At 41.1% G+C, this 20,180-nt stretch overlaps 1 protein-coding gene across 1 annotated transcript; it reads left to right on the forward strand.

Moving 5' to 3' along the window:
- Nucleotides 1–920: 920 nt before the first annotated feature.
- On the forward strand, nt 921–19,554 carry GINM1 (glycoprotein integral membrane 1). Its single transcript, XM_032101831.1, has 8 exons — nt 921–1,060; nt 9,660–9,719; nt 9,897–9,993; nt 12,729–12,880; nt 15,047–15,203; nt 15,959–16,089; nt 16,830–16,993; nt 18,614–19,554. The coding sequence occupies exons 1-8, from the start codon at nt 962–964 to the stop codon at nt 18,720–18,722; spliced, it is 969 nt and encodes a 322-aa protein (XP_031957722.1). The 5' UTR covers nt 921–961; the 3' UTR covers nt 18,723–19,554.
- Nucleotides 19,555–20,180: the final 626 nt, after the last annotated feature.

Raw genomic sequence — 20,180 nt, forward strand, 5'->3', positions numbered from 1 at the left:
TTCACAATCTATGACTCTCTTAGGCGTCATTTTCCAATGCCTTTCACCTTGTCCCAGATATATGTATCAATGTCTCATGAATACAAACTGCATATAAAATACGGGTTTTGTGGGTTTTATGATTTATCTTCATTATCAACCAATCGGGAGTCATAGAGCAATATAAAATCAAGCTAAAGATTGCTTCAATAGGACAGCTAATTTACGGCAGTATTAAAACCTCCCTAGACAAGGTGTTAATGTATTTGCCACGCTTACCATTGGGAGGTTTTTTGCTAATAGGTAATGGCAATCTTTCTTGTTGCAAATAAAACACTCGTTATCTTCAAATCCACTGAGGACTTGGAGGTTCAGCCTGTTCTCTTTGTCTTTGCCTGAGATTTCCATGGTTTTGACTGCCACTACTAACTTTCCCTCTGCTTTCTCTTCTTTAGGATGATGACCTCTAGCTCTTGAAAACTTTATCTTGTATTTTCTTCCTTTCCGATGACTCTTCCTGCTCCCTCCTGGAGTACTCTGCTTTTGCTTTCCAGAACCCTTTCCTGCAGTGTGGTGCTGAGAGCTCATCGCGGTATTGCTCCGGCCCTACGACCTTCTCCACGCAGAGCAGGTGACAACAGCAGGCGCCTTACGGGAGCCTCAAGACATACGCAGGCCATTATACAGACAGCTGCAATTACTAACACTATCTATCCGGGTACTTCTCTTAGTGCTTTCAAAGGCTGCAGTCGCCTATTAAGCATGACGGGCTCCTGTAGGCGCAGCTCCGTGCCCGCGCCTTATTCCGCAACGCCGAACTCGGCACCTCCCGGCGACGGCGGCAACGCGCGGCCAGGGACAGGGACAGGAACAGGGACAGGGGCAGGCCCGGGCCAGGGCCGGCCCCCTCCCGCCGCCTTCCCCGCTTCCTCCCGGCCCCGCCTGTTGATGTTTCACTTGGTTTTAATTCCCGGGTCGCAAGATGGAGGCGGTGCTGGGACGTCGGGAGCTGCTGCCGCTGTCGCTGCTGCTGCCGCCTCTGGCCGCCGCGCTGCTGGGCCCGGCCGCTCCGCTGGGACAGGTATCGCCGGGGCCAGCCCACCCCCTGCCTGCCACTGCCACTTTCCCTGCCCTTCTCCTTGCCCCTGCCACTGTCCCCGTTCCTGTCCCTCTCCCTGTTCTTGCCCCTGCCCCGCTCCCTCACGGGGGTGAGCCGGACCCTGCCGCGGGGCGACAAGGTTTCTCCTCTCCCTTTGCTGGTTCGTCTGTGTAGGATTGGATGTGCCGTGTCTGACAGGTCTGAGGGGGGGAGATGGTTACTTTTATGCAATGTAGATGTGTTCCTATTGTATTTTCAGGCTTGTCCGCCTACATCTCGATAGTTCAGTGCCGTAGAAGTATGCACTGCATTAGGTCCACATTTGCGCCTAGCCTATTCTTGAATCGAACCAAGAAAAGGGTTTTGATGTATTCGTGTGTATCTATAAATACACAAGGCATTGTGTTGTCTGTTTTTCTGTTCCAATATCTATGCTGTAGCTTGGTGAAATCTTTTTAAAAGAGTGGAAGGAATGTTTTGGGTACTATGTAGGAGATCTTTCCAGTGGGAATGAAAAGGTTTGCCAGAGAAGCAGGTGAGCTTTGACCTCTAGAATTACAGAAGAGCTGGGTACTTCTGCCTGCACTTGAATCATGACCAGATACATCCTCTAAAATGGTTGTAATTGTGAACCCAAAGTGTAAGATCACAGAGGGAAGAGTTGTGAGGGGTTTGTAGTCATGTTGTCTAGCCAATGTGAAGTTACTGTTACCTGAGCAAATTTATCGGTCTTTTTTCCCTCCAGAGTTATTTAGTAATGTAATTTAAGTAAAACATTTCCAAGAAAGCCTGATGGAGGCCCTGGACTGGCACATCCTGTGTTACAAAACAGGATTCATTCCTGGTCTTACTTCCTGGTTTCTGCTTCTCTGTATGAGCTTTTGAAGAGAGACCTCCTCAGCTCTGATTTCAAAACAGAGATCTAGATATTCATATACCTATAAAAGTGCCTGAATGCTTGAAGTCAGGTGCACTAAAGAGAGCCGAGGGAGCTCAACTGTGGCTACTTTGCTTATCCCTCTGAGAAAGGGACTGCTGGCTTGGATTTGTTGAAAGGCAGATGAAGTGACAGTGTAATATAGACTTATGCTCTTGCTCACCTTCTACCCAGAAACACTCACACTTCCACACTGAAACTTCAACTTGATGGCATTAAAGTTATTTATCACTACAGTTTTATAGGACACGGAGGCACATTTGTGTCTGCTGTCTTTGGATGTGAAGGCTTGAGCCGGGCACAGGGGTGCTGGGGCAGTCTCATGTAAGGCATCTTGGGGTCAGAGATGGAACAGGTGTGTTTTAGAGTGATAATATTATGGGCTTGACTTAGGAACTGGGCTGCAGTGTCTTACGGGCACAGATGTGCTGTTTGTGGGGTTGAGTTTGTCCATTTGTGCTGTACTGCTCAGGTGGTCTTGTCAGTTCATGTTTTGCTAGTTTGGAAGTGTCTGCACTCTTTTAGCTTTATACAGGCCTGGTGGCGTAAGTATATGCAGAAAATTTCTTTTAAGAGTCAAAAAGGGGACAAACAAATTTTTACTTTAGTGGTTTTTTTCTTTTTAAATCTTAAACTTAGCAAACTAAAAACTTGTGTTTTCTCCTGCACTGTTTAGTTTTGTACGTACAGGACTGGTTTTGATGCAAAAGGAACAATGTGTCTTGAGAAAGTTTTAAGTAGAAGAATCAATGTTTTTTGACACTGAGCTGTTTTTTGGTGGCCTGTTAGGAACAGAAGTGCCTAGGCAGTGGGAATAGGCAGAGTGGGAATGCCATGCTGTCAAGCTGCCTTCAGGAGCCGTGAGCTCAGTGACAGTGGATGATGGGATCAGAATAACTCTGTTGTTTCCTCAGGATGGCTTGGGACTACAGACTGGTGGGGAGCAGGCAGCATCAACATGTTCAGCTTTGTTTTGGCTGGACACCACAACTGTGCTCTATAACTCTGTGAGCCCACTGGCTGCACTCTACTGGTGCTTCATGTTTTGTTAACTCTTCCATGTGGGAATTAAAGCTGGTGTTAAAGTTTACCTCCTTGCTGATGGCAATAATGTTACAGAAACCGTAGTGAAAGGACTGAAAAAAAACTTAAGACCCTGAAATAGCGTTTTGTAATGCTGAAATGCTTTGTTCAGTTCTGGAATGTGAACGCCTCAATTGTTGGGCAATACTTGTCATTTCTTAAAAAAGTTGTTTTAAAATCTGGACCTTTTTTTTTTTAAACATTAGCATGTCTGGTTAGATTTTTATTTCTCCTCATAAAATTTGGATATGCAAAACTGGACTAAAAATTGATTGATTTTAGACAGAATTGAGGGTTTGTTGTTGTTGTTGTTTTGTTTTTTTTTTTTCTTAAAAAAAAATACAGGGACTGATGCAATAAGAGAACTGACCTTCACATTAAAGTAATGTTTCTGGTGCAAGGTCAGGAATAAGGTTTTGTGCTTTAGAGTATTTTTTTAATGTGCTGATAGGAACTAGCTAAAAGCAACGCTGACGCTATGTTATTTGCTTACTCTGTTTACCTCTCGATAATTTAGGCTAGCAGAGTTCTTTCTAAATAACATACTTGCCTACCAGACTTTTTTTTCTTTTTAGTTCAGTTCAGTTGCCTGGAAAAAAAGTGTTTTCATATTATTTGTTGCCTGCAAGAAGCCTCTGTGTGGATGGGTCATTTTACAACAGCAGGAAATAATCTTCACTACATCAACCATTTGATGCAGTGAGTACAATGTATTTTAATCAAAGAAGAAACTTGTTAATAGCAACATGCTGAAATGTTTCTTCCATCACTTTATGCCAGTTTCTCTATTAACAGCCCAGCACATGTGGATTTTAGGCCTAAAAGAGCTGACATCATCTTCCTATGTGTATTTGATTAAGTTAAAGCACTATAATATCAGCAACCATGTCTCTGTGATGGGAGACTGAGTATTCACCTTTAAAACTCATGATAAAATATCATGGTATGAGTTGGTTTAATAGGGAGGATACAAAGGCAGTTCATGCTAGTAACATACACAGGGCAAAGGGAAGGATAAGCCACGTTATAGTAAGAGTCATTGCAAAACAAGGAAGGAATGAAAGTAAGTGTGCTTGTTCAGAAAAGCAAAGTAAAGCAAAAGCATCATGTTAGATTATTATATTAACAAAGAGTTCAGCTTTAGCTAGTTAAGTAAATACTGGATGTAGTTTTCTTACCCTAAATACTGTCATGCCAAACCTTAATGGAGAAAATTTTGTATCAAAATTTTGTGAAATGTGAGGGACTAATTATTGTCCTGCAAACTTGTGAATTCTAACTTGTCATGTCAAACTTGTACCATGATTACTTCTCAATCCAGTTACGCCTGATTGCAGTTAAGATTCACCCTACAACATAGCTCTGGTTTGATTCTGACAAAAGAATTGTGTGAAGCATGGATCACAGAGCCCTCGACTGCAATATATAGTTACACTATTTGGAGCCAGTTGTTGTCCATGTGAGTGCCAGGACTCAAGTGGAATGAGTTTGTGTGGTGGTTTTGTTTGTCTATTCAGACACTTCTTTTCCCATAATCTCTTCTCAGATGTAAGAACAAGTTATTAATTTTGTCTATTTTTTACCTCTGTGGCAACCTGCATCAGACTTTACATTTTTCAGTTGCAAACAGGATATCAGCAGTGCCTGTGTAATGCCTGTGAGAGGATTGTCTGCCTTTCAAGTCTCTGTACAGCTGGCTGTCTTACAAGGCATTGTGCCATCTGTTCCTAGGTCTGCCCACTTGGCTTCCCACAGGCCTTGTGGTGCAAAAGAGCCTTGTTTGGAGAGCCTCAGTAGAGAACAGCTGTGCTTCAAGTGGGCTGGCTGCTAGCAGCTGAATCTAGATGGGGTTCATGTGAGTGATGCAGCTGTGTAGGACTGAACAGTTACCCTGTACTGGGAGAAACTGTACAGTGCACCTCATCAGGTACTCACTGCCTGTGGAAGGAGTTTTTCCATGATTCCTTAATCAGATAATCAGATCTGTTTGAAGTTCCTGCATGATGAGACCCATCAGCTTTGTCTTGTGTGGCATTTTTCATTAAAAAGCAATATTAGGTGAAATGTTCTCTGTGGATTTGTGTGGCATGGTTAGTCTTTGAGAATTAATGAATATTCCCTTTTAACTTATACCAGATGCTTTATGTTCTTTACTGACATCTTTTCCCCTTCTTGTTCTTCTGCTGCTACTGCGATTATACTGCCCCAGTTAGCAGTCCTGGGTTCTGTTGCAGCACACAGTGAAAGAGAAAAGGATTAGAAAATGATCACTACATGCTTACCTCTGCTGATCCAAGCTCACAAAAATTCAGTGGTTCACTGTAGAATATGTCATCACAGTGCTGCTGCCTAGCTGTCCTAGAACAGAATGACTTTTATTTGTGGTAGGGGTGCTGTCCTCTTTGCAGGTTCTGTGGCTATTACCGCTGTAAATATCACTGCTGGAGCACTAAAACGGGTGAGAAATCATAGGAAAACTCAGGAGAGACATTTACATCCTATAAGAGCATTAAGAATGTTAGGGCCATTTTTAGTGCAGGTTGGAGTTTGTGTGAAGGCACTGATCAGCACAGGAGGGGCTAAGGGGCTGTGAAATATGGAACAGGGATCAGTACTTCAATAAGCTGAAAGCACACCCTGATTCTTAGAGACCTGGACTGCTTCTTGGGGCTGTCCTTTCATTCTGGCTCTGTTAAAGCACTGCTTTTTCACATATTCCAATGAATTCAGAACCTTTTTAATTACAGGACTGTCTGAAATTTGTGCAAACTTTCATGATATTGTTAATACTGAAAAGTGTATTGTAAGTTATACAACCAAGTTTTACACTCATAGTTGAGGCTTCTCCAGGAATTGATGGTGCAATAGTATGGATTTCTGCAGAGTTCCCATGTTCTGCTCTCAGTGGCTTTGTTACTGCAGGATTGGCAAACTATGCGTTTACAAAATTATGAAGTACATAACCACAAGACAAATCTACAAAGCACTATAAAACACCTTCTTCCCCTCCACCCTCAGGTTGTGAATTTTATTATGGCAATATAAAAAAAAATTTCCTCTGTTGAAATTAATGGATGTTCTGTAAGTCTGTGAGTCTTCAGCCCTAGGATTGGAAAGATGGGGATTTGAGTTATCACTGGAGCACTTTCTAGCAAGTGTGGCTTGTCAGACCAGGCATTTCATCCTGAAAGCCTGGGACAAGAGCTCTTGGCCTGCCACATCTGTTTCCCTCCCTGTAAGGAGGCATAAACAACATATGGCTCTTGAGCACTTTCAACATGCAGATACTGAAGGGGTACCAGTCAGGTTTCTGATAACAGGGGCAGTACCATGCATCACCTGTTCCCTGCTGGGGGTGAAAGTGGATCAGCTGGGATGGTGCTCTGCTCTCCTGTGAGCTGCTGCTTCCTTTCCCCCAGCACTCCTGCCCAGCTTTTCATTGCATTTGGCATGCATCTGGTGGTTTTTGCCCTCCTGTAGATTTTGGTATGGGGTGTGTAGGGTCAGGAAGATGGCCACAGCAAGACCCATTGAGTTTTGAGTGTGACACTGCAGGAGAGACCAGTGGGAAGCCATGGGAAGACAGCAGTGTGAAACTAGCCTTCAAGGAAGGGTTAAGACTGAGCTGGAATACTGTTATTTTCCGTGGGGAAATATGAAGACTAATGAACAACCTGTTCATAAATTGCAAAAGAAGAACATATGACAACTGAGTAGAATGGATGTACAGCACATGGAAAGATATCAGTAGAATTTGTTGGATCTGGATGTGAACAGACTAGTCACAGGAATGGCAACAGCATGAGTTCTCTGTTGTGTGTGACCAAAAAATTGCAAGGGTCATGATACAGCTGCTGTAGGGGAATATTAATCATTGCTCTGAGTTATTGAGGAGCTTTATGAACCTGTACCATTAAGGAGATGCATCACCATCACCTGAGATGATGGTGAGGACAGACATCTCCCAAGGAGATGCTGCAAGGACAGAGACATCACGCAGCAGAGGCAGTCCAACAGTCTGTGTCCATCAGAACAAGGAGCCCGGCTCATTCCTCCCAGCTGTTTTCTTGGACCTCTTGTGCTTGTTTGGCTCTTCCTTGCTTGTTCAACTGACAGAAAAATAGTCTGGCAAAAAAGGGAAAGTTTTTTGTACCATTAATGAGCTAAATTACCTCGCTGACTTGGCATGGATGAGAGGGGAGGATGATGTGTAGGAGAGATCTGCACTCTCAGTAGCAGAGGCAGCAAGTGGTTAAACTGGCTTATTTGTCTGCACCTTACCATCTGATTTTTGAACCTGTGACAGCACAGAAGAGATCAACTGAAATATTTCATTTCTTAAACATTTAACGTGCTCTTCAAGTGCAAGTTCTAAGTATGTTCTGGAATTCATGACAGTGCTTGTGGATACTGTGTCAACGGAACTGACAGCTGTTTTGAAGGAAATGAATCATTGTATGTATAGCTCACTCTGTACATTTAACAGTCAATTGTTGAGCATACCTAGCTTCCTTCATGCCCTTCACTTTCAAATAAAGCATTTGATTTAAAGAAAAAAGGTAGGAGGGGATTTTCCTATTTTTCATCAGTCCTTTCCTTTTTCTTGTAAACTGAGTCACTTTGTAGATGTTGAAAAAAGATTGCAAAATACTTTCTGTGAAAAAAAATTGAAATGTAAGTTGTGGCTTAAAAAATGAAGGACTGTTAAGACTTCCTGGAAAATCCCATCTTTTGTGCCCTTTGAATTCCCAGAAAACAGAAAAACCTAGGAAGTAATGATAACAAAGTTTTGGTAATCTGGTAAACAGTTTGAGAATATAAAAGACTTAAGAGTTCTGAATGCTAAGAGCTAAAACATCTAAAAGTTTGGTGGATTTTTATTTTGTTATTAATACACACAATTCTTAAAATATGAGAAGAAAATAAGTGGTTTGAGGAAATTACAGTAAGACAGGATAGAATACATCCTATGTTTATACAGTTAATCCAGTTTGTATTTTGAGTTACAGACTTCAGTTGTCTGACTAACTTGGTAATTTTCATTTACTATGAATAGCTAGGATTTAAGTTTTGAGGAAAAGTCAATATAAAAACCTATTTCATAGGAGGGGCATTGAGGAAGAGATTTCTCTTTGGTCTCGGTGGCCTTCCTACTGATATGGCAAATGGGTCTGGGCAAAGGGGAAATACAAAAAATTATTTCCAAGTCACTTCCAACCCAAAGGCTATCTGTGTTAGGTTTTAAACTGTTCTTCTCATGATGCCAGATTGCAGCTGAATTAGACTTGGATGTTGTTTTTCAGTTTTTGACAGTTCTGGCTACTTGAGTGTGCTCATTAACACCCATTGTTTCAATGCTTTTTTGACATTGTAGTCACACTTCAGCAGCTTTCTGTTCATGAATGGGGCTGTATTATGCTAGGTACTGTGTATTTCACATATTTTCTGGCTAAAAATTTAGTGTTGTGTAAAAATGCTAAATGAAAAGTCTTTTTGTGTCTTTACATTTTTATTTATTTTAAATTCTGAGCATGTTCAACTTTTTATTGAGACATGACTCACTTTTTAACTGTTGGTTGTGAAACCATGACCCAGCTACAAAGCTAAAGAAGATGCTGAGGGTATGGAGACATTTTCCAGAGGAAAATGGATCACAGAATCACCGAATCATTTAGGTTGGAAAAGACCTCTAAGATCAAGTCCAGCCTTTGACTGACCACCACCCAGTCAACTAGACCATAGCACAAAGTGCCACGTCCAGGTGTTAATGAAATGAAGTTGTAATGATTTAAGGCTCCCCACAAGGCAAATATGGAGCTTAACATTGTTTTTGAAGAGGCGTCTGAGAAAAGCAGTGTGGCAATCCTTACTTTTGGCTATGTGCAAGCGAGATTTGATTTTTGTATGAAGTATTTTTCAGGGGCAGACCTGGGAGATTTAAGGTCCCATTTGCAAAGCAGTCCCTGAAATTACAAGGGAGAAATGAGAGGACAGAATGAGTGATTCCATAAATTACAGCAATTAGGGTTTGAAAGAAAGAAGCAAATCCCAATTATCTTCAAGTTTGAGGTGTCCCATGTATAATTTGGGAATCATAACCAAAGAAACAGGATTACTGCTGAAAAAACTGAATGTTCTTTACTATAGACTAACATGTATTAAACTTCACTTTGAAGACTAACTGGAGTGCTTAAAAAAACATTTACAGAGAATCTGATTTTTTCCTTTTATGGTCTATTATTTTTCAGCTAATATGAGAGACTTCCATTATATCCTTGTGAAACAAGTGATGATGATGATTTTTATTATTTTATCTTTATTACAAAAAACTAGAAACCATACATAGGGGGATGCAGATGTCATTCTTTCTCATCAATACTCTATTAAAAAGAGGGGTGAAAAAACCAGACTAATCCTTACATGAAACAAGAAAGCGTATTCCTTTTTCTTCTATCTGCTGGATAGAAAGCCTGGGAATGCGCCAGGAGAGTGCACGAAAGTTGCCTGCAGTGGCTTATGTGTTTTCTCAAACTTAGATCTCTTCTCACTGTTTTTTTCCAGGAAGCAATCAGAGTTGGTGTTACGATGCTGAACACCAGTGGAGAATTTCACAAAGGACAGGTTTGTCTGGTTTTTTCTATTTATTCAGTGAATTAATATGTAGCAAAACAAAGTCTGCAGCAGCTGCAGATATATCCTTTATTCTGACGTCAGTCAGTATGAAGTGTGTTCCTCTGAGAGTAGAGTTGCAGCACAGGAGCAGGAAACATACACTCATTCTGGCTGTCTTTCTTTCAGGTTCTGTTTAATATCACCTATGTTAATGGACAGGTATATCTAAATGACTTCCCCATGAAAAGCGGGGTTGCCCACATAACATGTCAAACAGTAATATGTGAGTATTCTCTTTTCCTTGTTTTTAAAAATTTTCTCCTACCCCCGGGGTATTTGGCTTCCCTGTTGTCTATTAACCAAAGCTTACAATGGCTATGTGTTCTGTATTTTGCAAACCTGAGCATTGTAGAAGCAAAACATTTCCCAAAGTAGGACAATTTTTGTGTTGAAATGGATCAGAAAAATCTTACTGCCTTCATCTCAAGTCACATTAACAGGCTTGTGTGTAAATGGTCTAATCTGAAATCCAGACTTTGCCCATCTTTTCAAAAGAATGTTTTGCACTACAGGCTAGACAATGTAAACAGAAGGATGCAACTCCACCCTGCTAATGGCTGTGTCCCTAGGTTGTTTGGCACATATTCAGAAGGAGATTCAGTAACAAAAGTATGAATTGTTGTTAGGAAGATCTTTTAATGATCTCACTTCTGTGTCTATTAGACAAACAAGTTTCTGCTGGATAAGGTATTATAGCACAAATACAGCACTTTTGCTAGGGTGCTGCAGTGGTTAATGACTTCAAATTGTCTTGAAACTGCTATTTTTCTTCTGATTCAATGCCACATTTTTTGTGAAAAAACAGAAAGTACTGTGATTTTTTTGGAGATCCACAGAGCATAGTGTATAATTAATTAAACAAAGACCATTATGCTTATTTGATTTAAGCTTCTGTTGTACTGAGAACGATCTGCTGCTGCATCAGGTTCAGTCAATCTCTAGGTTGATTTCTGAGGTCATCCTCATCAGGCACTTACAGAATACTAACACTTTTTCAAATTGCTTCTCTGAGTCATAACCTTCTTTCTTGAACCCTTCTTTCCCAAGCATCATCAATTATTAATTTGACTTCTTTTCTGGAGAGGGAGAGCAGTAATCAATTTCTCTTTTTCTGGTAAAAAAACATGGCAAAATGTCATTTACTTGCAAAATAACTCAGTCCAGAAAAATAGATATGATTTTATTGACTAATTCTGAGAGGTCCTGAACACTCTTCTGTAGTTCATATTTATTTCCCAAATCATAGTTTTATAGCTTTCACTGACTAGTTTTGAATCTGAAACAATGAGGAAAATACTGATTTGACCTGAGAACTAGAAACCTGGAACTGTCTCTCTTGTTTGGGTCTGAGTCCCCAGCACAGCACCTTCCTCTGTTACCTGTAATGTAATGTTTATACTGTTTACTTACTAAATTATTGACAACAGATTCAGGTAGTATTTGTAAAATGCTGAAGAAATAATCAAGATACTTTCTGATAGAGGGGGGAAATACTCCTGAATGTATATAAAAACAAAACTTGACCTTAATAATCATGCTTTGGAATATTACAGATGACATACTCTGACATAATTGTCAGATCATTCTTGGCACCTACATCCCCACTTGAAGTACCCCCAAATGTCAGTTTTGGAAGTGTATCTGTCACTCCTGTGCATGTAGTGGTGGTTAAGCAGCCTGACATACGGTAAAAGCTGGGAGCACAGGGAGCTTCTGCTGCTTGGCATCTTAGGGGCTTTGGGCCTTTAATGCATGCTTACTGCTCTAAATCAGAAAACACTCAGCAACCAGGTTAGTGCCGTGGCTCACACCTGTAGGGAACTTTCTCTCCTTCTGCCACTAATTTTGGCAATGAAAGATATTACTAAATTATGCCAAAAAGTATTCTACATTTTAAATAAGCAAAACAACTTTATGAGGACAGGGATCACAGCATAAAAGTAATGGACACAATGAGTAGTTACTGTGTGACTGAGAGACCCAAGTCGAGCCTTACCCCACGTTACCTGACGGGCTCAGCACTGCAAGTGACACACACAGCACCAAAGGCTTAGCAGCAGGGAGGGTTTGGTCTCAGTTCATGTCCCTTGCTGCCTGAATGCTGAAGAGACCCTTCACCTCCACTCTTGTGCTTCTGCAGGACTTCACTTCTAGCATGCCCTCACCTGAAGCAGAGGTGTGCTAATTGGGAGAAGGATACTAAGACTATGCAGAAACAGCCAGGGTAGAAAGGCAGTTCTGTGTGTACTTGTAGAATATTAAGTTTTTGAAATAACTGAAAGCTTTTGGGTAGGAAGAGAGGTTCAGGTGTCACCAATCATATATGAAAACAGAGAGGGGGACAGAAAAATATGTAGGAGGGAACTGGCACTCATCTTGAGTAGTAGATGCAGTGTGCCTGGAAAAGAGCATATTTGCTTCTGTATTCAGAGGAAGAGGAATGTTGTGCAAACCAAGATGTTTACACAGGTGGCTGGCTAGGCTGTGGCATTACTCTTACGAACTTCTTTGGAAAACTAAAATACAAATGCAGCAATAACCAAGCCAAAGAGCTCTGCTTAGAGTGCTTAGATGCAAACCTCAGAGGAAGAGATGCAGATGCGACATTGTTTGCAGGCTGCCTGAGTCAGGGGATTGTACAGCTCTGCTGTGTTATGAGACCTGCTCTGAGTTTGATTTGGTGAAAAAATCCTGGCATCTGTTTTACTTGTTGCCCAGATTAGTACTGGTTGTAAAAGCAGTTACTGGAAGTGTTTAAGGACATCAGCATAGCACAGACTTGGCTACTGCTGTTCTGGCATCTCTGGTTTGAAGCTAGTGGTCCCCTGACTTCTCCATTCAGGTGCTACATGTGCAATGGCATCTGTGTCAGAGTTGCACCTGTTTTCTCTATGGCTGGGTCCTGCTTTCTGGTTGAGGTGGTTTCTCTTTAAAAATTGTGACATTGTGTGTTAACAGTGGAGAACGGAAGCTTGGATAACTTACCGGATCAGCAGCGCCTGGGAACTGTCAGTGTTCGCATCATGGTTCACGAGTGGCCTTTGGCATCCACTTCTGATTTGCACCGGATTGTCATTCAGGAAGAAGTGACAGAAATTGATGGAAAACAGGTAAAAAAAACCCCTGCTGCAACATTTTGCTTGTTTTTAATTTAGGAGAGGCAAGTAGTTCCCAAGAATTAAAATGTTTACATGTATCTAGCTGGTGATTAGAACACAAAGTATATAATTAATGTTAACTAACACAGTACTGAGGGAGATAACAGCAAAGTTGGCAGTATATTAGTGGGGCTGTTTCAAGAGGAAACTTCAAGTTTTAATGCTTCTATTCATATTTTCATAATTATCATTAACTGTATCACATGCTCTTTGAATACGTGAACTTGTGCAAGCAAAGCCAGACTCACAAGTGAGAGCTGATTTATAAAATAATGTACAAAACAAACAAAAGGGGCATGGGCTCATTCTGAGTCCTGAGGTTTTCCCCATTGTTTATTCCAAGCTAACAAAAGGTTTCAAGCATGTAGAATGGGCAACAGCTTGCAGCAGGAAACTCTTACGGCAGGTGGGCTTATTGTGAAAGCCCACTACACCTGAGAGCTAAGCCTTAGAAGATTTTGCATAGAAGATAATTTGAATCTTGATAATGAACATGGACTTTGAGATGAACAAACACCTCCACCCCCTCAATTCTAACTGTATTTGCACAAATACCAGTGAATGTGAGGTGTTGCAATTCTAGCTGAGATTGAAATGTGCAGAACTGAGTTCTCAAAATCACCTGGATGGTGTAGTTGATTAACTAACTAAAGAGGCTCTGTAGAGAAGATCCAGATGCTGAAGCCAGCAGCAGTGTCATATTTCTGTTTCTGCACATCTGCATCTTACAGGTGCGCAGGCTTTTTTGAATCTGGCTTATGTTCTGCTGCCTTTTTCTTTTTTTAAAGGATTATGATGATAATACCATTGATCCTTGATTAATTGGTCAGCATGTAGTATTTTTTACAGGGATCTGTATCATGTCAGAATCTTACTCTGTTAATGAAAAGCCCCACTGAGAGGTCTGTAGCTTTTCCAATGACGTCTTTATCCCACTGGTAATAGCCTAAAATACCGTGGTTTGATTCAGTTATTACACAACAGTGGCATTGTATTTCAGGCCTCAAACTAGACATCACAATGCATTTCAGATTTTCATAGGGACCTAGTAAGAACAACCAGAAGGCTAATACTGTTTCCTTGATGGTTCCTTTAAGTCAAAAGCAGTCTCACATAAGCACAGTAGAGGAGCAGAATCACCTCCCTCACCCTGCTGGCCACACTGCTTTTGATGCAGCCCCAGGATACAGCTTGCTTTCTGGAATGTGAGTGCACATTGCCAGGTCATGTTGAGCTTTTCATCCACCAGCACTCCCAGGTCCTTCTCTCTAAGGCTGCTCTTTTTCCATTCTCTGCCCAGCCTGTACTTGTGCTTGGAATTGCCCCAACCCAGGTACAGCACCTTGCACTTGGCCTTGTTGAAATTCATGAGGGGTCCACCTCTCAAGCTTCTGTAGCTGCTTCTGGATGGCATCTCCTCCCTTCAGCAGGTTGACCACAACGTGTCATTAACAGACTTGCTGAGGGTGCACTCAATCCCACTGTCCATGGTGCCAGCAAAGTTGTTGAATAGCACCAGTGCAAATACCCATCCCTGGGCACACCACTTGTCACTGATCTCCATTTGGATATTGAGCCATTGACTGCAACTCTAGAGTGCAACCATCCAGCCAATGCCTTATGCACTGCCTGGTCCATCTCTTCAGTGCATGCCTCTTGTTTGGAGACAAGGATGTCAAGCAGGACACTGTCAAATGTTGTGACACTTGGCTTTCAGCTTTTGAAAAAAAACAATGCTCCTGCAAAAGCAGAAGTGTCAGTCTTGCCTCAGCAACACTTTCAATGTTTGCAAATGCTTTCATTACATACTTGAGTTTTCCATGCCCTAAAATGCCTCAAGAGGATAGTGATGTACTATGTAAGACTTGGTTAAAAGCCCATGGATTGACTACCACATGCTTTTGCAGGGAGAGGGACCTTGTCTGTTCAGCATATTTTCTGATATGGTATGGTCTGCAGAAGTGTGGTATGTAAAAACAAAGAGTACTAATTCATGTTATAACAGCCCTATGTCTACATCTTAGTGGCTTGGAGATTTCTGGAATGTACTGGTGTCCTCTGCCAGCCTGCTTCAGTCTTGCTTTAAACTCAGTAATGTCATGTTTGCATCTCTTGTAGGTTCAGCAGGAAGAAGTAACAGAAATAGATATTTTAGTAAAGGACCTGAGAGTACTTAGGCATTCCAACTACACCGTCCCTTTGAAAGAGAGCATGCTGTATTCCATGCCAAGGGACAACGACGTGTTGTTTACACTGCCCAACCTCTCAGGAAAAGGTATCTCTCGGCTGTTAAGTAGTATTTTCATCCATATTTGATGTATTACTTTACAGGGTAAAAGAGCATCATTAGTCCCTTGTTTTATGTAGTGAAACAGTTTCTTCATTAACAGGGAAGAGTTTTATTTTATACGGCTTGGTTTTTATTTTTTTTAAACACCTAAATTCAGCTCTTGTTATTAGGTATTTTGTTTGTTTTCAAATCTGTTCTCCTTTGAAGTCCTTGATACTTGGCAATCTGCAGTCCAGACATCTGACAGGAATAAATTTCTCTCTCAGATCTATGATGGAAGTTTCCCTAAAGCTCCCCTTATTTCCTGAGAATGAAAGAGAAAACTGTAGAGGAAATACCTGTCTGGGTTAATTCCAAACTACAGAACAGTTCTCTGTAATTAAACTTGAATAGCTTAAAAGCAAGAGAAGTTATTTGGTGCCTTAATTTTGTTTCAGTTTTGTTTCATCAAAATCTCTCAAGGATTTAATTGGAGTAGAATACTTTGATCTAGTCTATAACCTTTTAATCTGATGACAGCTGAAATTTACAGCTAAGGGCATAGCTAAAGGCTGCACTGTAACACTGTTTCTGCTTCTTATCAAGTTCACTACTCGAGTCAAAAGAAAGAGAAGCCTTCTGTGTTCTTGCTGTAATTGTCTCAGGAATGTACAGTAGAGAAATGCAGCATGTCTCTATTTTCCTGCAGAGTGAGTCAAATAAAAAGCAAGCTCCCCACTAAATCTAGTTTTCTTCTTCAGATATTCAAGATCCATTGCAAACTACCAGTCAGTACCTCATCCAGCAAGTAGAAACTACAGTGGATGAAGAGACATTACCTGGCAAGTTACCAGAGACCCCTCTTAGGATAGAACCTCCATCTTCTTACAAGGTGCTTTTGTTGTTTTTTTGTTTGGTTTAATTACTAGTATAACTATTAGTTTATAAGTACAGTTATTTAAAGACAGACAACCACTAAGACCAGTGGACTTCTGCAGATAAACAAACCCCAAATAAACCAAAAAATGCCCCCACCTAAATTACCCTTCACCAGTGACAAGTCCAGTAGGAATCCAATGGGCTTCTGAATCCTGCAATGTTCTGACCACACAGATACGTCATGATAGTCAGTTGTGATGTTTACATTATACAGAGCTAAGAATTTATGACAATTTCAAATATTGCTTAGCTTTAAATTACACCATTTTCTTCTGACTCTGCTCAAGTGCTTACCCCTCTGGGAAATAGACCACTGGTCTTACCTGCTGTAGGAAACACAGTAAGAGCTGGAGAAGTTTCAATTCCATCTTAGGCAAGGATGGGTTTCATGGCCTCCTCTGTGGCCAAAACACTCACCATTATAACCTACTGCCTGCTCTGTTCAAGTGTCCTTTATTTTCCAGAGGGGCCCTTAATGAACACAGAACTAAACCTTCACCTGTTTCAAACTTTGAAGGATAAAGATAGCTGAGCCACCAGTCAATTCCATCGTGCTTTTATGTATGTTTAAGCATGTATGAGTTTAATTTAAAATTATCACCATGTAATGTGATTTATCGGTAGCTAAATAAAACCCCTGAAAACCCAGCAGTTAATTTGTTTTGCAATCTTTGTCTTTTTACCTCTTTGTAGGTGATGTGCCAGTGGGTGGAAGACTTGAGAAAAGGGTTGTGCAGATTCTGGTTTCAATCTTTACCTATCTTGTTTAGTTTCATGGAAGTTGTTGTTGTTGGAGTTGTTGGAGCAGCTCTTATTATCAAAGTCTTAAAGGTGATTCTCCCTTCCTGTGAAAACAAGTAAGTAATTTTTGTAATTGTTTTTTTTTTTGCTGTGATGAAAGCAAAACAGTGACTTAAAAAAATCTTTGAAGCAGCCCCACTCTGTAGGAAAATGGTGGCAACAATTCAATGAGAAAGCTAGTGGTAACTTTCCATTCCAAGTGTACTTCTGACACATAGGCATTTCAGAGAAAGATGGGAAAGTATTTTGATGGAAATATCTTTAGCTGAGCTGTCAACACTGCCAAATTTTTATCAAGTCTTCTAGGGACTAGGTTGTGAGACACTATTAACATAGTTCCAAGAGAGGAGGGTAGAAACTAGAGCTAAACAATTCCAACATCCCTAAATCTTACACTCCTATGGTGTTGGAGTTTTACAGTAGCTCTTAAAGGCCTCAAATTTGGCTTTCCAAATTTGCATGGGAATTCTCCAAGGGAATTCTACCTCTGTAGGCAGCTTCCAAGCCACAGTAACTGGTGCTGGCAAGGGGCCACAAATAAAGCTGATTGCCTGCAATGGCTGATTCCACATGGTATGTTACCAGCAACACCAAGATTTTTTGGGAAAGCAAGGTCTCCGAACAAGGGGTGGAAAGATGAATTAGTAACTGCAGGTAATAAATCAGTGTAGATTTAGTGCTGGAATGGGCAAGCACGTGCACTTCAAAGCAACCTTAGTCAGCTCTGGAAGAGCTGATCAGCTGTGCCTCTGAATGGCCCTGCATGCAGTTAATTCATGTGTCCACTCAGGGGTACGAGTGGCCTTGGTCCTTCAGACAGACCAGAAAAATGGAGGGTTGAAAGATCAGGAAGGTTGGAAACTGCAGTGATAAAAGGGGCAGTGCTTCCCCTGACATTTCACACAGCGTGCTGTCAGATGGGAGGGCTTCCCTGGCTAGGGCAGAAAGAGTGGAGAAACACTTTGTACTTCCCCCAGCAGTAAGTAGCGTAACACTGCCACATGTGAAACTGAACTAAGTAGAACTAAGAAGAAAATTCTAATCCCAGCAAACTGTTCAGCAAAGTGGCTGATGGCCTGTCCATAGCAGAGGTCAGTATAGAGCAGAGGAACCAGCTTGCAGTAATTTCTCTTCCAGTTGGAGAACATGGGGCTTATTCATGCCTTGTTAAATAAATTCAACCATCCCCTCCGCTTTAAAAAAACAAACCAACCCAAAAAGCCCCCAAAAAACAACCCCTAAAGCACATAGTTATTTTCTTCCTACCTGTGTAAAGTGGTCCTCTAAAAAATGGCAAAAGTTTAACTCATTATTGTGAACTAGTAAGAATGAGCAGAACATCTCATCCGGTGAATGACACAGTTGCAGATGTGAGTCTTGGAGAATCAGCTGTAGGTCCTGACAGCAGACAGTTGTAGGCTACTATGACACTGAGCAGATAGAGCCTACACTGCTGACATTTCAGATGTAGAAACTGGGCAAAGGGAGCCCTCAGAAACTGCAGCCAGTACATTTTGGAAGCATTTTTCATTGCAGCTTCATGTAAGAGATATTATGAAGTTACTACTTAGTTGATGCATTGATTTAAACTAAGTTTGGGGAGTTTAAGTCTAATTTTTAGAACACAGAATTGTTTTGTGTCTTGTTTTCTAATGCCAGGTAACTTTACCTTTCAGAGGCATCCTTTTCCTGGATCAAGTCAGCTTTGTACCTGTGACTGCCATCAGCCTGCCTTCAGAACTTTCAGACAGGAAAAATAATTTAGATGAGAAAGCATGTACTTAAAACTGTTATTTACTTTGGAGTTACTGGTTTTAAAAACACACTTTTAGTTGATCTGATATTTGGCACCTGATCTTAATACCTTGTTTATTTCCTACTAAGAAAACTAAGTCAGTTGATTAATTGATAAAGGGCCACTCAGGCCGAGGCCCAAAGCTGACTTCCTTGTGCCTCTCCATAAACAAGCAGCCTTTCCAGAAGCTTCAAAATGGAACAGCTGCCTTTTCAGAAGCTTCAGAATAGAGCAGCTTTCCACCCTGAGGGCTACCATTGGTTTTAACTTCTGTGAAGTCACTTTTCCACACCTCGGACAGGATCCTGGCTGCCTTCATGCCCATAAACCAAGTCAGCTGTCCTGACTTAGCAAGACGATGAAATTCAGGGTGTCCTTAAGTCCACAGATAGCATTCCTCAGAAAAAGATGAGGGAATATTGCAAACATCAGCTGTGCCTGCAAACCTAAGCAAAGCTGCCCCACCTGGTTCCAGCTCTCATAGGATCGAGTGTGTCTTACAAGGAAGATACCACTACCAAACATTTGTGCTACTCAAAAGATCTGGCATTTTATATATGCAAAACAAAAATCTAAAAGGCAGATTTATATTTCAAGCACTTTACATTTTTATGGTCCCTTCCACTCATAAAAATTGTTAGCCATTGTAACCAGCTTGCTTTTTATATCTGTGACAGCAGTACTCTATGAAGTCCCAAGAGAAAAACAAAAAATTCCATTAAAGTCTACAGAAATACTGGCTTACCATTGCTGAGTAGGCCCAGTCTGCTCATGCCAGTTTGTACTGTTAACATTTTTCAAATAAACATTTAAATTGTTTATTAATCTGTGTTCATGTGTGCATTTATAGTTAGGTAAAACAGCACTTGCCAAACATTTCAGACGCAGGGCACCGTTTCTTTCTTAGCTTTTCATTCATAATAGTTCTTCCTTAGTGCACAAGCACCAAGTAGGAATTATGCTGCAGATGGAAACTCAGCAGCTGTTTGCACGTGCTCTTTGCATCCCTCCTTATGAAACTGGAAACCAAGCACCTGCAATAGCCACAAGGAGATTTAGCTGTTCTAAACAGCTGCAACAAATGCATGGTTAAGCCTGAGAAAGTGTTGATACTGCTTCAAAACTTGGCTGATTTCTGTGAAGTTAGGAAGTACCAGGAAAGAAGTACCACCATGAGGTTACTGAAATTCTAAAAACAGTGCAAATCTTGAATACAGGAACTGCCAGACAGTTTCTGCTGCTTTATGAAGCTGGAGTTACCAAGTCTTAAAAAACTAATAGCATTTGTGTTTCTGCTTTAGCATGCACATGGTTTTCCCAAATCACAAGTCTCATGCCTTTCAGAGGTGTGCTACTCTGACCTAGCACCACTCTGAACTATTTTGTAAATAGATTTAAAAACCACCTCAGCCAAGACAGTAAGGAAAGGGCAACTGTCCTGCATGCCA

The sequence above is a fragment of the Corvus moneduloides genome, chromosome 3 (genome assembly GCF_009650955.1).
Source record: "Corvus moneduloides isolate bCorMon1 chromosome 3, bCorMon1.pri, whole genome shotgun sequence".
NCBI lineage: Eukaryota > Metazoa > Chordata > Aves > Passeriformes > Corvidae > Corvus > Corvus moneduloides.

Coding starts and splice junctions, on each gene's coding strand:
- GINM1 (XM_032101831.1), top strand. CDS start 962: ATGGAGGCGGTGCTGGGACGTCGGGAGCTGCTGCCGCTGTCGCTGCTG. Junction 9,720..9,896: donor GAGAATTTCACAAAGGACAG/GTTTGTCTGGTT, acceptor TCTTTCTTTCAG/GTTCTGTTTAATATCACCTA. Junction 16,994..18,613: donor CTCCCTTCCTGTGAAAACAA/GTAAGTAATTTT, acceptor TTTACCTTTCAG/AGGCATCCTTTTCCTGGATC.